The sequence below is a fragment of the Cebidichthys violaceus genome, unplaced genomic scaffold (genome assembly GCF_023349555.1).
Source record: "Cebidichthys violaceus isolate CVI_PGR_0920_01 unplaced genomic scaffold, fCebVio1.0.p SCAF_13, whole genome shotgun sequence".
In the NCBI taxonomy this organism is placed as follows: domain Eukaryota; kingdom Metazoa; phylum Chordata; class Actinopteri; order Perciformes; family Stichaeidae; genus Cebidichthys; species Cebidichthys violaceus.
In genome coordinates this window covers 3572493-3588375 of record NW_027176296.1, presented here as the reverse complement: position 1 = coordinate 3588375, position 15883 = coordinate 3572493, and the positions used below count along the sequence as shown (strand labels likewise).

At 40.4% G+C, this 15883-nt stretch overlaps 1 protein-coding gene across 1 annotated transcript; it reads left to right on the top strand.

The window, feature by feature from the left end:
* The first annotated feature begins 587 nt into the window (after positions 1 to 587).
* LOC137870312 (vitellogenin-2-like) lies at positions 588 to 9663 on the top strand. The gene is made up of 33 exons (XM_068707421.1): positions 588 to 627; positions 933 to 1084; positions 1192 to 1443; positions 1532 to 1693; positions 1785 to 1933; positions 2039 to 2189; positions 2277 to 2434; positions 2511 to 2676; positions 2770 to 2895; positions 2990 to 3211; positions 3303 to 3520; positions 3617 to 3714; positions 3804 to 3928; positions 4244 to 4345; positions 4467 to 4586; positions 4689 to 4875; positions 4955 to 5048; positions 5167 to 5352; positions 5437 to 5587; positions 5675 to 5873; positions 6357 to 6784; positions 6876 to 6920; positions 7001 to 7072; positions 7167 to 7373; positions 7465 to 7607; positions 7854 to 7992; positions 8102 to 8231; positions 8323 to 8506; positions 8607 to 8701; positions 8801 to 8895; positions 8993 to 9158; positions 9306 to 9467; positions 9551 to 9663. The coding sequence occupies exons 1-33, from the start codon at positions 588 to 590 to the stop codon at positions 9661 to 9663; spliced, it is 5037 nt and encodes a 1678-aa protein (XP_068563522.1).
* Positions 9664 to 15883: the final 6220 nt, after the last annotated feature.

Genomic DNA, 15883 nt, shown 5'->3' with positions numbered 1-15883 from the left:
TTACTTTCAATACAAATCCTTATGACTCATTTGGCTTGATTTTGAGTGAGCGGGTCAATATGACCCTGAACAGCAGAGGTGTATCATGTTTATTTATCTACATCACCCCATGAAAATAAGAAAGTTTCAAAATGTAAAAAAAAAATTGAAAAAAATACATGTTATGGTAGATTGATGCAATTTATATCTAGGTTTTTCAAAAGTACCTAAAAAATAGTTTGAACATGTATTTTTCAGGAAAACGAGTGAGTTATCATAATTGAACTATGATCTACATTCAATGAATGTATATAAATGTGTTACACTGTCATAAAGGTTAAAATAGCATTTCATTTCATTTTTTGAAAATGGGTTATGCCATGAGAGAAAAAAATCTATGGATTTTGGACATTGAGCTGTTTGTGTCAGGCAGTCAGGTTAAGACAACTTGTCTGACATGTTTCATTCGTGTTTGTCTAATCTGCATGGTCAGGGCAAGGTAACATCAGTGACAATGAAGGTGGATACTTAGTTAATGATACATTTTGAGCAGCAAAAACTGGGTATATAAGAACACCTCTTCTTGTAGTTCTTCACATTCATCAGCCATGAGGGTGCTTTTGCTAGCTCTTGCTGTGGGCCTTACCGGTGAGTATGTCTTTATGCATTTAAAAATGAATTCAACTTAACCTAAAATTGAATTAAGGTTCTGAAAATGTTGCTGTTTGTTGAATGAGATAATAGCAGAAGAACATTTGTACATGGTAACAATTATCTACTGTTATTATGTTTTATTAGGATATAAATAACTTAAATATTTAAGAAAACTACTTCTGTCATTCTGTTACGTCAAAAATATAATTCTGGTGTATAGATATAAAACGTTTCTCAGTTCAAAATTTTATTGAAATGGAAATGTATTCACTTGTTGGTTTTCTTGTCTATTATTGCAGCTCCAGAGTTTGCCTCTGGAAAGACCTATGTCTACAAATATGAGGCCGTTGTTATGGGCGGCCTGCCTGAAGATGGTCTGGCACGAGCTGGAGTGAAAGTCCGTAGCAAAGTTATGATCCGTGCAGAGGCTGCTGACACCTTCATGCTGAAGGTAAAGACAATTTAAAAGTTTTAATTTATTTATGATTAATATTAAGTGAACTAGAATAATGAACAATCAAGTGTTCAATTCACTCAAAGTGCCATTCTTCCTTATAGCTTGTAAACCCAGAAATCTTTGAGTACAGTGGCATCTGGCCCAAAGATGATTTCCTCCCAGCTACCAAGCTGACTTCAGCCCTGAATGCTCAGCTCTCAACACCCATCAAGTTTGAGTATACTAACGGTGTTGTTGGAAAAGTGTTTGCTCCGGCTGGCATCTCTACAACTGTGCTGAATGTCATCAGAGGAATCCTCAACATCTTCCAGCTGAACATCAAGAAGACTCAAAATGTCTATGAGCTGCAAGAGGTACAAATAACTCATCTTCATAGAGTTTCAGTCACAAAACGCCACAATACTTAAACTGACAAAGTGTGTTTGGATTTATCTCAACTAGCCTGGAACACAGGGTGTGTGCAAGACACACTATGTCATCAGAGAGGACACAAAGGCTGAGCGCATCATGTTGACCAAGACAAAGGACCTGAACGAATGCCAGGAGCGAATCATGAAGGACATCGGTTTGACTTACACAGAGAGATGCGTTGAGTGTGAGGCTGTAAGTGCAAAGTCCCCCCCGCTTCATAATCTCTAATACAGTATAATCCTTGACACTGCTGGTGTGATAATATTGGGTCTTCTCAATGCAGAGAAGAAAGGCCCTGAAGGGAGCTTCTGCTTTCCACTACATGATCAAGCCAACAGACACCGGTGCTATGCTCTTGGAGGCAACTGGTACAGAGCTCATCCAGTTTTCACCTATCAACATCTTGAATGGTGCTGCCCAGATGGAGTCTAAGTATGTGGTTTAAATTAAAAAAAGAGTGCAATGCCAGTGTCATCAGCACTATTCTCAGCACAAAGTGTCAGAGTGCAGATTGATAGTGCTAATGTTTATTTGCAGGCAAGTCCTGACCTTCCTGGAGATTGAGAAGACCCTATTTGAGCCTATCCAAGCTGAATATCTTCACCGTGGATACCTGCAGTACCAGTTTGGCGCAGAGCTTCTCCAGACACCCATCCAGCTTCTGAGGATCACCAATGTCGAGGCTCAGGTACTTCATGAAATTATCCCTCAGATTTTTGTTGAATTCATCTTGCAGCATCAAACTTTAAACTGAGAAATATTTTTGTCCTGACAGATTGTTGAGATTCTGAACCACCTGGTAACCTTCAACATGGCCAAGGTCCACGAAGATGCTCCTCTGAAGTATATTGAACTCATCCAGCTGCTGCGTGTGGCAAGATTTGAGAGTATCGAGGCCCTCTGGACTCAGTTCAAAGATAGAGCTGATCACAGGTAACTGCGACTTTCAAGAGCCATGAAAAATATGTGCCATAGATAATACAATTATATAATATACATTTTTTCCCAGGCACTGGATCCTGAATGTTGTCCCTGCCATTGCTACTCCTGCTGCTCTGAGGTTCATAAAGGAGAAGTTCCTGGCTGACGAGCTGACTATTGTAGAAGCTGCTCAAGCGTTGCTGGCATCTATACACATGGTGACAGCTGACCTCGAGGCCATCAAGCTTGTAGAGGCAAGTCAGCGTTACATTGTTTTTTAATTTGTAAGGACGTAAAAACTGGGATGCATTATCATCAATATCCAAATCTTGTTACCAACTTTTCAGGAACTGGCTAAGAACCAAAAGATCGAAGACAACCCAGTTCTGCGTGAGATTGTCATGCTGGGATACGGCACCCTGGTTAATAAATACTGTGCAGAGAACCCAACCTGCCCCGCTGAGCTTGTGAGGGTATGTATCATTTTTTAAGTGTGTTTTATATAAATGAAATTCAGGTATAACATCCGAGACATGTGACATGAATGTTTTTCTGTCCCTTCCACAGCCCATCCATGAACGTGCTCTCCAGGCTGCTGCTAACAAGGTTAACATTGAGGGGCTCATTCTCGCTCTCAAAGTCCTAGGAAATGCTGGACATGCTGCCAGTCTGAAGCCAATCATGAAGTTACTGCCTGGCTTTGGAAGTGCTGATGCTGGTCTGCCACTCAGAGTTCACATTGAGGCTGTTCTGGCCCTGAGGAACATTGCTAAGAGGGAGCCCAAGATGGTGAGACTACATTTTGCGATTCCTTGCATTACTAAAAAATGAATGGATGGATTTAAGGCAGTTTTATGTACATCCAATCTTTGTGAACTAGATCCAGGATATGGCTGTTCAGCTGTTCATGGACAAGCATCTCCACTCAGAACTCCGTATGGTTGCTGCTATTGTGTTGTTTGAGACCAAGCTGCCCATGGGTCTGGTGACTACTCTTGCTGATGCCCTCTTGACTGAGAAAAATCTGCAGGTCGCTAGCTTTGTCTACTCTTACATGAAAGCTATGACCAAGAGCACCTCTCCTGACTTGTCCTCTGTGTAAGAAATATTTAATTTAGCAAATTTTATTTCATTTTTGCAATTTAAACATGTAAGCACCAATAATCACATCATGTTTTAATGTACTACTTTCAGTGCTGCTGCCTGTAACATTGCTGTGAAGATCCTCAGTCCCAAATTCGACAGACTCAGCTATCGCTTCAGCAGAGCTCTCTATCTTGATACCTACCACGGTAAGGGCATAATAGGTCATAGATCATGTATCATCAGAGACTTTGGATTAAAATGTGTGTTTTGACGGTTCTTGTATTTTGCCCTGCAGACCCCTGGATGGTTGGTGCTGCTGCCAGCGCCTTCTATGTTAACGATGCTGCAACTGTTTTGCCAAGAGCCATTGTGGCCAAAGCTCGCACCTACCTGGCAGGAGCTTATGCTGATGTTTTTGAGGTAATCGTGTTTTTCATAGCTAGCTAATACACTGAAAGGCTATTGTATATCTGGCATGTGCCCTCCATTCTGATACACCTTTGCACAACACGCTGTGTCAAATTATAACAGCAAAAACAACATTTAGCTAGCCATTGGAATTAACGTCTACATCTCAGGCTGCTTACCAATGCCAAGAATTCTAACATTATCTTAACATTAGATATTCACCTTCAATAAATGGCACAAGCTTCATTAATATGGCTATATAAACCTGTCACATAGTAATCATTTTAAAAGTACTTACCCATTAAATGCTGTTTTTCCTTTTTTCAGGTTGGAGTGAGAACTGAGGGAATGCAGGAGGCCTTTCTGAAAATCCAAGAGGGTCCTGAGAATGCTGACAGGATGACCAAGATGAAACAAGTTATGAAGGCTGTAAGTTTAAGGGATCACTCTGATGCTAAATATATTTTGAATCTTTAAGAATGATGTGATCAAAGCACATTTTCATTTATAGAAGTTTAATGCAATGTTCCAATTACTTGTCTTCGCACAGCTTTCTGAGTGGAGGGCTCATCCTTCCAGCCAGCCCCTGGCCTCTATGTATCTGAAATTCTTCGGACAGGAAATTGCGTTTGCCAACATTGACAAAGCCATTGTTAACCAGATTATTCAAGTACACCATCGTCATTTTCTACGGTACTGTAAGTGGCTGCTAAGTAATACAAGTATTATGAACTAAATATGTGATGTCTTATAAGAGATGTTGTGCTTACAGCTTGCCAGTGGACAAGCAATTCACACTTATGGCAGGGAGGCTTTGGATGCTCTGCTGGCTGGTTTCGTATCGCATTACGCTAAACCATTGCTGTTTACTGAGGTTCGTCGCATCTTTCCCACCGCCACTGGTCTGCCTATGGAGCTCAGTTTCTATACTGCTGCTGTGGCTGCTGCATCTGTTGAATGTAAGTTGCAATTGTGTAGCTTAACTGTTGCTGATTTGACAAAATGATTTATACCAATGCTAAAAATGTGTTTTCACAGTCCAAGCCACTGTTACACCATCTCTGCCTGCCGGCTATCAAGTTTCCCAGTTTCTGAAGTCTGACATAAACATGAGGGCTGCCATTAGCCCCAGGTAATACAGATGTAGCTTACTTGACAACTTATAAGGTTCTTCTCATCAGTTTAACTATCAAAAATGAATGTATTCGGGGAGATCACCCTTAAAATTGATATATTCTGTCCTTTTGCAGTGTTTCCATGCATACATATGCAGTTATGGGAGTGAATACTGCTTTCATCCAGGCTGTTCTGATGTCAAGAGCCAGAGTTCACACAATTGTTCCTGCAAAGATAGAAGCAAGAATTGACATGATTAAGGGCAATTTCAAGCTTCAGCTCCTGCCTGTTCATGGCATCAATAAAATTGCATCTGCACGGTACGTACTTGTCACCAAGTAACATGTATCACCCAGTTTGAAATTCAATTGTCCTTATTAAATTATTTTTCCTTTCTCCAACAGTGCTGAGACTTTGGCTATTGCAAAAAATGTGGAAGACCTCGAAGCTGCCAAAATCACACCAATGATTCCAGCTGCAGTTGAAGGACAGGTGTCAAGGGAGACCTTCTCCTCTAAGATGTCAAGGATGGCATCCTCTCTGACTAGTGACATGGTGAGTTTGATTCACTGACCATCTTTTCCAACACAAGCATTTACCCTTTTCCAAATTAATATTGTGACCTCTGTTGTTCTTTTACAGTCAGCATCATCTGAAATCCTTACCGTTGCCAGAGAACTGAGACTCCCCAAGGTGTTCGAGAAAAGAATGTGTGCTGAAAGCCAAACCTTTGGTTTCAAGGCATGCACTGAGTTTGAATCTCGCAACGCTTCCTTCATCAAAAAGTGCCCATTCTACACCATGATTGGAGAACATGCTTTCTTGGTTGAGGTTACTCCAGGCAAGTTAATGGATGATGTTACGGCTTCCTTCTACCCGCCTTCCAAAAGCCACTTTAGATTTCCCACATACTAGCTTTCAAATGATTTGGTTTTGTTTTACTCACAGTTGTGGTGACTTCTTTGGCTTGTCAGACTGGCTCGTGCAGTTAATCAAAAATAAATCAAGGTTGTTCCAAAACACATTCAAGAAAGGAAATAGGCCTTTACGACAATCAAAGCCAAACTAAATTAAATAGGCCAAACTCAAATAAAATGATTAGCACACTTAAATTGTCTAGAGGTTTACATAAAATGGTAAACATTCAATCGATTTAGGTCAGCTTCAAATTGCCCACACCCGACTACTAAGTGGCAATATTGTTTGGGCTAGTTACACAAAACAAAAGTAATACCGTCTCTAACAGACGGTATTACATTACTTATAAGTCATTTTGTAATAAGTTGCTAAAAAGTAACATATCTATTTATCTATTTCTTTGCAGCTGCCGGACCAGAGGTCGAGAGGATTGAAATTGAGATTCAGGTTGGAGAAAAAGCAGCAGAGAAGATCATCAAAGTCATTAACATGAGTGAGGAAGACGAACCTCTCGAGGACAAGAACGTCCTGATGAAACTCAAGAAAATCCTGGAACCTGGTCTGAAGAACAGAACAGTAGCTTCCTCCAGCTCCAGCAGCTCTCGTTCTCACAGACCTCGCTCCAGCGTCTCTTCGTCTGCATCATCCAAGTCCTCCTCCAGCTCCTCCTCTTCTTGCCGTAACAGCAAGAAGGTGGCTTCAACCAGCAGTTCTTCAAGCAGACGTTCATCTCTCTCGTCCAGCAGCAGCTCTTCCAGCAAAAGCTCCTCCAGCTCCAGGTCCAGCTCCAGCTCCAGGTCCAGCTCCAGCTCCAGCTCCAGGTCCAGGTCCAAGGTGAGTCAGCTTTACCTATGAACATATAAAATGAAACCCAGTAGAATCCAAAATGTACGTGAAAGAATGAATCTATTTGTTTCTATTGCAGCAACAACTGTATGCAATGAACTTTACCAAGAACCACATCCACCAGGTAATCATCAGATTGATGAGACAGCCATTTTTTTTACAACATGTTTAAGCAGGCTAAATGTATGGTTTCTTTGTTTGCAGCATGCCCTCTCCACAGAACGTTCCAAAAGCAGCAGAAGCAGTGCCCACAGCTTCGAGACCATCTACAATAAGGTAAGTCATCAGACCAAGACATTTACAGACTGTTGTATTTGTTGGGAAAAAATCTAAACTTTCGTTATTATCAATCTCTGGTTTTCACTTAAAGGCCAAGTACCTCGCTAATGCTGTCACTCCTGCTGTGACCATTCTCATACGTGCTATGAGAGTCGACCACAAGGTTCAGGGATACCAGATTGCCGCTTACATTGACAAAACTAATGCCAGGCTGCAGGTCATTTTTGCCAACCTGGAAGAGAATGACCACTGGAGAATCTGTGCCGATGGTGTGATACTGAGCAACCACAAACTTATGGTAAAACAAATTTGATTTGGTGATGTTAACAACAGTTGTTAGAAATCTGTCTGATGATTGAGATTTTAACTCTAATTGAAATTTCTCTTAGGCTAAGTTTGCCTGGGGCCTTGAGTGCAAACAATACGAGACTAATATCACAGCTGAGACTGGTGTTGTGGGTAAAGAACCTGCACTCCGCCTGAAGATTACCTGGGACAAACTTCCAAAGACCATGAAGCGCCTTGCCAAAGAGTAATGGAACAAACTTATGCCGATTTCAAACATTTTTATTTTATGTTGTGTTAGAAAACCTGGAAAACAAAGTAATGAATTTATGGATACTCTCGGCAACTACCTTAATCAGGCATGCTGGATGTAGACATCTGTGTCTACATTACTTTCTTTTGGAATGATTTCATTTTAAATTTTCCAGCACACCTATCTACCAAACATTTATTTAAAAAAATGAAAATAACCTTAATCTTTATGCATTCCTAGGATCTCTGACTACATTTCCCGCATCACAAAGGAATATGGAATAACCCAGGCAAAGGTCAAAAATGTTCGTAATCAGATTAAACTGTCTGTGGCTGCTGCTTCTGAGACAACCCTGAATGTTTTTCTGAAGACACCAAAGGTGCGGTTTTATTGCCCATTATTTACACACACAAAATGTCTGCATCATACTTTGTCACACAGTTTGCATATACACTCTTCATAACAATTTTGATATTTCAATATTACAGAGGACAATGTACAAACTTGGCGTGGGTATCCCTGTTTCTCTGCCAATCGGCGACACTGCCGCTGAGCTGGAACCATACCAGAACAACTTGGCCGACCAGATCTCCTACGTGCTCACCAAGGCTAATGCAGGTGAAAACATTTAAAGGAACAGGTTTTACTTAATAGTCAGGCGGATCAGTAAATAGTTAACTTACTGATTAATCTTTTTCTCCCACTTCAGCTGAGTGTGCCTTGGTCAAAAACACGCTGATCACATTCAACAACAGGAAAAACAAGATTGCGATGCCCCACTCTTGCTTCCAGATTTTGGCTCAGGATTGCACCCCAGAACTTAAATTCCTTGTTTTGCTGAAGAGGGATCAAACACAGGAACTGAACCAGATCTATGTCAAGCTCGGAAACCTGTAAGAACAACAAGTATTCATCAGTAAATTGTAGGAACTGTCTCCGAAAAAGAATTTAGAAATTAATTTCAATACATGTATTTCAATTGTTTTCCAACAGTGAAGTGGAGCTGTATCCCAAGGATAATGTTATCAAGGTCAAGGTTAACGGTCTAGAAATCCCCATCAGCAACCTGCCATATCAGCATCCCGCAGGTTTTTTATTCTATTAATTCAACTTGAACTGTCATGTTCAAATGTTTCAGTTTGTTGAAGGTAAAAAATCCCATATTTATATATTTGCATTCATTTCAGGCCAAATTCAGATTAGACAGAGCGGTGAGGGCATCGCTCTCCATGCTCCCAGTTACGGTCTCCAGGAGGTCTTCCTTGATCTGAACACACTGAAGGTGATACAAGAAATCTGACATCTATCTTTTAGATCTAGATGTATTAATCTCCATACTATTAATGGAGCAAACACTGAACTGTTTGAGATTTTTCCAGGTTAAAGTTGTGGACTGGATGAGAGGACAGACTTGTGGACTCTGTGGAAGGGCTGACGGCGAAATCAGACAGGAGTTCCGCACACCCAACAATCGCCTGACCAAGAACGCAGTCAGCTTTGCTCATTCCTGGGTGCTGCCTGGAAAGAGCTGCCGTGATGCCTCTGGTAATACAATACTCGCTTCATCCTTCACTATAAGAATATCATTTTCTATCCAGAATGGCAAAATAAATCATAACAAGAAACTATTAAAAAGACTGCTGTTGTAGGTAAATAATTACAGTGTCGACCTTCCTCTGTCACCCTTTTCAGAGTGTTTCATGAAGCTTGAATCTGTGAAGCTGGAGAAGCAGGCGAACCTCCATGGCCAAGAGTCCAAATGCTACTCTGTTGAGCCTGTGCTGCGCTGTTTGCCCGGCTGCATCCCAGTGAGGACCACCGCTGTCACTGTTGGCTACCACTGCCTGCCCGCTGGTGAGTCTACACAAAATCTGAATTATACAATATTTTATTATCTTAAGTAGTGCCTAATTGCTTTACTCCCTCCATTTTTTCAGATTCTAACCTGAACCGCTCTGAGGGTCGAAGCAGCATCTTTGAGAAGAGCATTGACCTGAGGGAAGAAGCCGAAGCCCACCTGGCCTGTCGCTGCACCGCTCAATGCGCATAATCTCACTGCCTTCAGTCAAATTATGTTGTACCTTTTGTTTCATACAAAGTATTTCTGATTACCTTGTTGAACTTTCTTGTAAATTATTTACAATGGCAGTTACTAAATGTCAATAAAGCAAACTGAAAAATCACAAGAGGTCGTCCAACTTGTAATCTCATGTTGAAATGAAACATAGGTCAAACAAATGAATAACAAACAACCAAAACCAAGCTTGTCAATGTTACACTATATTTGTCACCTTTTAGCAAACCAAAATCTTTGCAGCACACTGCTCCTCTTCTTTCACAATCTCTCCATTGACAAACATTTTTTCTTATAATTTTTGTTGGCAAAAAGTTGCAAAACTCTAAACTGTAAAGCCATGAAGAATATGGCTTCATAAGATTGTAAATTTAAAAAGAAGAACCGGCCCCTTTCTTTGCCCTATTTACTTTTAAGTCTTGGTAGTCTACCTCTAGAACAGTGCTGTTCATGTTACCGTAAATTATTACTGTCTGAAATATCTAAGCTCATTAAAGAAATAATAACATAGGACAAGAAAACAATATATATAATAGTGTAAGGGCACCATCTATCTTTCTTTTTATATATAATTTTCACCTTTGAAAATCCATGTGTGGAGTTTTGAGAATATTTCCATGGTCTCGACCTGTTTGTGTAGCAACATTAGGCAATGTTCTAACCACATTTCTTATGTTTTTAACTTGAATGAAGGCTACATCTAATTCAGCTGCTACAATTGTGACATGATGTTTACGAGTACAAACGATGGCAAATTCTTATCTAAATAACAACATTCTCTTGTGTTCAGTACACATTTTTCATATTAATAACCACCGGTACACTGCCACCAATCGTCTGTGTCAGGAGTGACATCCAGCCAATCCAAAGACGAGAATTGTAACCACTTAAATTTAGGGATACAATGGTGACTGGGTATGCCCACTTACTGTGAAAAATAAAAGACACTAGTGAGCGAGCAGGTGAAAGCTTTGCGAGCAGAAGAGCACTGATAGAAGTCGTACACCACGGACACTCCTCGTCCTCAATGCATGGTTTTCTCCTCGCGGGCTTCAATTTTGCGAGCAGAGATATTCTGCACCGAGTGATGTGAAAGCGCTTACACGTGTAATCTGCATGCGCACCTCTACACACAAACACACGTACGCGTGGATCTCCTTAATGCTTGCAGATTTTGACATTGATTTGCCTTCATACATGCCAATTCATACAGCCTAGGGGAGCAGTTTGGTCTCTTGCCTAAGGACACATCACACATGGACTAGCAGAGCCGGGGATGGAACAGGCCAATCCTTTGATTGAAGGATGACCCGCTCTACTACTGAGCCACAGAAACCCCTTGACTCTGCAACACACATCTTCACATTCTGTTTGTAATGTTAGCTCATTTTTATAATGTTTTAAACTAAAGTTCTGGCCAAATATCAAACATTGCACCTTTTAAGTGGGAATTTTCAAGAAATAGACAGAGCCACACTAACTTCTAGAAGATGATCAAAGCAACATAATATACCATAACACAACACACTAGGAGTCTGAGCTCACCAAAAACAATATTAATCTGCTGTATGACATTTTATAGGACTGTGGAAAGTCTGTTTTCATTTCAGGGCCTATCCCCACACTTAGTCGTGGAGCTGACCGTTTTAACAGACTCCTCAGCCTCCATACCTGGCTCCAATCTGCCAGCAGGACTCACAGCATGGGTTTTATTGACAATTTTAACCTGTTCTGGGATCATGCCTCTTTGTTATAAAGAGATGAGATCCATCCTAACAAGAGGGACAGTCACATGCTATCGGCTAACCTGCAGCATACAGTGCAGCAGTCATTCACATGACTTCTAACATGTCACACAAACACCCAGCAAACGGATCCCCCTTCCTCCTTTTCCTCTCCATCACAACCACCTCAGCACACTGATGCACGTGAGAGCTCCAAGTCAACTATTTCATCCTGTACTACTGCTCCCCATTAACCTCTCATAAACAGGACCGAGAAACCCATTCTTGTAACCACCATCACTTTCCATCACAGATGCGCTGCAGCACGCTTTCTGTCAAACCCCTCTGGTGCTAACCAGAACAATTTAATTACAGTCCCTCTGCCACCTCCTGCTCCTGACTGTAAGCCTGTTAGTTTTGGCCTTTTAAACATCAGATCCCTAAATAATAAGTTGTTTTTAGCTCAGGGTTTTATTACTTTTAATACATTTCATAGTAAGGCTCAGGTGTCTGGGCTAAATTTAGGTCATTGTGTTTATTATCTTGTTTGTGTTGCTTAAGTTACTGTGTCATTTGTATAACGTGGTGTGGATGCTCAATAATCGCAGAGATTAACGACCGAGATCATTAATGTTGTGTAGAAATTACTGTGTATTTCATACTGCTGCAATCGGGTTGAGATGATTCACTGCTAGCGGAGGCGGAAGTTGTTTCTCATCACTTCAAAGGCCAGAACCACGGCTGGGCGAATCAAAGATCGTCAGCAGTGTTTCTGAAGATGAGAGAGCAATCGTCCGTACTCCACCACGGCGGGGAGGATCTTGTTTTGTTTTGGAGGATTTATTTTGTTTGTTTGCTTTCTCTCTTCTTTTACTAACCCACACACATATAGCGTTAAGCTAATGTAGCTCCTGGGTGAGCTAACTGCTTCAGACACGTGTAGATAACGAGGCCTTTATATTCACCATTTTAGAGTCTCGCGACATCATACGTTGTCTGAGCTGTGCTCTCGCCTCTCCCCCACACACATACTACATGCATGCACACATAAACACACACACGCACACACACACACACACACACACACACACACACACACACACACACACACGAACACACACTCTCCCTCCAAACACAGTTTGTTGATTCTAGATAGCATGCTCATAAATGTATAGTATTTGTTGTTAGCTTTAGATATCAGTTGACTAGATCATTATTATTATTGTTATACTTTAAAGAGAAGCTTTCTGTGATTACTTTGTGCATGTGTATTGTGATTATAGCTGGATATGTGGTCTGTTACTCAAACTCAACCTTCACTTTTCACTCTGAATGTGGAATAAGAGAAGATAAGATAATCCTTTATTAGTTCCACAGTGGAGAAATTTACAGGATCACAGCAGCAAAGTGGACAGTGCACACAAGATACAGAGTAAAAAACAAGAGCAACAAGTTTTATAAATAAGTAAATAAGTAATAAGTAAAAAAGTACAAAATGTCCAAAATCCACAGTAAGTATAACTAAAATACTAAAAATACTAAAAATATGACATATGCAGACAGGGTATTTTTATTGCACAGTGGTAAAAATACCAGTACTTTGAGTATTGACATGAATACTAATTATGAGACTTAGTTTATAGCTTGGTTATTGGTCCCTGTTCTCAGTGTAGTGCCCCGTTATTATTAATAATTGTTATTAATCTTACTGACATGGATAATTCTATTGATGTCAATAATTTAGTTTTTCATATATGCTGATAACTCAAACATGCTCCTTTTCGTTCCCGACATATATGTGTATGTATGTGTATGTACTGTATATAGTATGTACATGTGTGTATATGTATATATGTGTGTGTATGTATGTATGTGTATGTGTATGTATATATATATATATATATATATACAGTTGTGGTCAAAAGTTTACATACACTTGTAAAGAACATAATGTCATGGCTCTCTTGAGTTTCCAGTTATTGCTACAACTCTGATTTTTCTCTGATAGAGTGATTGGAACAGATACTTCTTTGTCACAAAAAACATTCATGAAGTTTGGTTCTTTCATGACTTTATTATGGGTTAACAGAAAAAGTGATCAAATCTGCTGGGTCAAAAATATACATACAGCAGTGCTAATATTTGGTTACATGTCCCTTGGCCATTTTCACTTCAATTAGGCGCTTTTGGTAGCCATCCACAAGCTTCTGGCAAGCTTCTCGTTGAATCTTTGACCACTCCTCTTGACAGAAATGGTGCAGTTCAGTTAAATTTGATGGCTTTCTGACATAGACTTGTTTCTTCAGCATTGTCCACATGTTCTCAATGGGATTTAAGTCAGGACTTTGGGAAGGCCATTCTAAAACCCTAATTCTAGCCTGATTTAGCCATTCCATTACCACTTTTGATGTGCGTTTGGGGTCATTGTCCTGTTGGAATACCCAACTGCGCCCAAGACCCAACCTTCGGGCTGATGATTTTAGGTTATCTTGAAGAATTTGAAGGTAATCCTCCTTCTTCATTATCCCATTTCCTCTCTGTAAAGCACCAGTTCCATTGGCAGCAAAACAGCCCCACAGCATAATACTACCACCACCGTGCTTGACGGTAGGCATGGTGTTCTTGGGGTTAAAGGCCTCACCTTTTCTCCTCCAAACATATTGCTGGGCATTGTGGCCAAACAGCTCGATTTTTGTTTCGTCTGACCACAGAACTTTCCTCCAGAAGGTCTTATCTTTGTCCATATGATCAGCAGCAAACTTCAGTCGAGTCTTAAGGTGCCGCTTTTGGAGCAAGGGCTTCCTTCTTGCACGGCAGCCTCTCAGTCCATGGAGATGCAAAACACGCTTGACTGTGGACACTGACACCTGTGTTCCAGCAGCTTCTAATTCTTGGCAGATCTGCTTTTTGGTGGTTCTCGGTTGACTCTTCACCCTCCTGACCAATTTTCTGTCAGCAGCAGGTGATAGCTTGCGTTTTCTTCCTGATCGTGGCAGTGACAAAACAGTGCCATGCACTTTATACTTACAAACAATTGTTTGCACGGTTGCTCTTGGGACCTGCGGCTGCCATGCTGCTCCTTTGACTTTCCCATTGTAGCGTTTGTGGGCGTTTGTATCCAATGAGCCCTATTTAAATGGCCTCAGAGAAGTCACCAGTTGTAGTCACTCATAATCACTCACAAGAAGTTAAGAGGCCATGCTATGAAGCTCATTTCATTGACACAACTTTCTAAGTCACCAAAATTGCTAATTCATGTTGCTGTATGTATATTTTTGACCCAGCAGATTTTGTCACTTTTTCTGTTAACCCATAATAAAGTCATGAAAGAACCAAACTTCATGAATGTTTTTTGTGACAAAGAAGTATCTGTTCCAATCACTCTATCAGAGAAAAATCAGAGTTGTAGAAATAACTGGAAACTCAAGAGAGCCATGACATTATGTTCTTTACAAGTGTATGTAAACTTTTGACCACAACTGTATATGTTTATTATATTATTATTTTTATCTTTTATTATTTTACTTCATTTATTTCATAGTTTATTTTTTATGTATTCAACTGTCTCACTGAGCTTTCTGTTGTTATTATTTCCTTGTTTTTGCTGACAAAGCACTTTGTGAACTTTGTGAAAATATTTTAAAGTACTTTTTAATTAGTGTAATCAATGTTTAAAAAATGGTTCATATCGTGTATTTGCAAGCCCCCCCTGCATGTTCATATTACAGAGATGATGTTCGGGTCAGTTTGACCCGGCAGTGAAAATGGAGGCTATAAGGGGTCAGAAGAGTCAAGTTTAGACCATTTCTTTCTTTGAAAATGAGAGAAAAAGTATTTCTTACTCCCTCCCACCATGTTTCACACACATACACATACACACACACACACACACACCATATTTCATCCCAATCTCACACACGCACACACACTCTCTTTCTCACTACCCCATGTGCGAGAAATACAGATACTATTTCGACTTTGACGGGAACCTTTTATTTTCCGCCCACACTTAGCAGGGGAGGGTTGTTTAGGAGTCCTACCAACATTACACTCTGCAGATATATACAACACAGCAGCTTACTGTATAGACAACATGAGCAACAGAAACAAAAGGATGACAGCCCTGGAGACTCTGGAGCACATCCTTGATCACGACAGTGAAATAGAGGATGTGTCTCAAAATGAAGACCATCTTGAGGTCAATTCAGATTATAATGGCCGTGACATGTCACTTGTGTGCTGTGTAGACACAGATACATAGACAAACGCACACAAACACACACACACCTCGTTCATTGTGCTTATCTCTTGTTAATTTTTGTAAATGTCTGTTTCTTAACACTATAAATAAACATAAATCAAGTTTACTTTCAATACAAATCCTTATGACTCATTTGGCTTGATTTTGAGTGAGCGGGTCAATATGACCCTGAACAGCAGAGGTGTATCATGTTTATTTATCTACATCACCC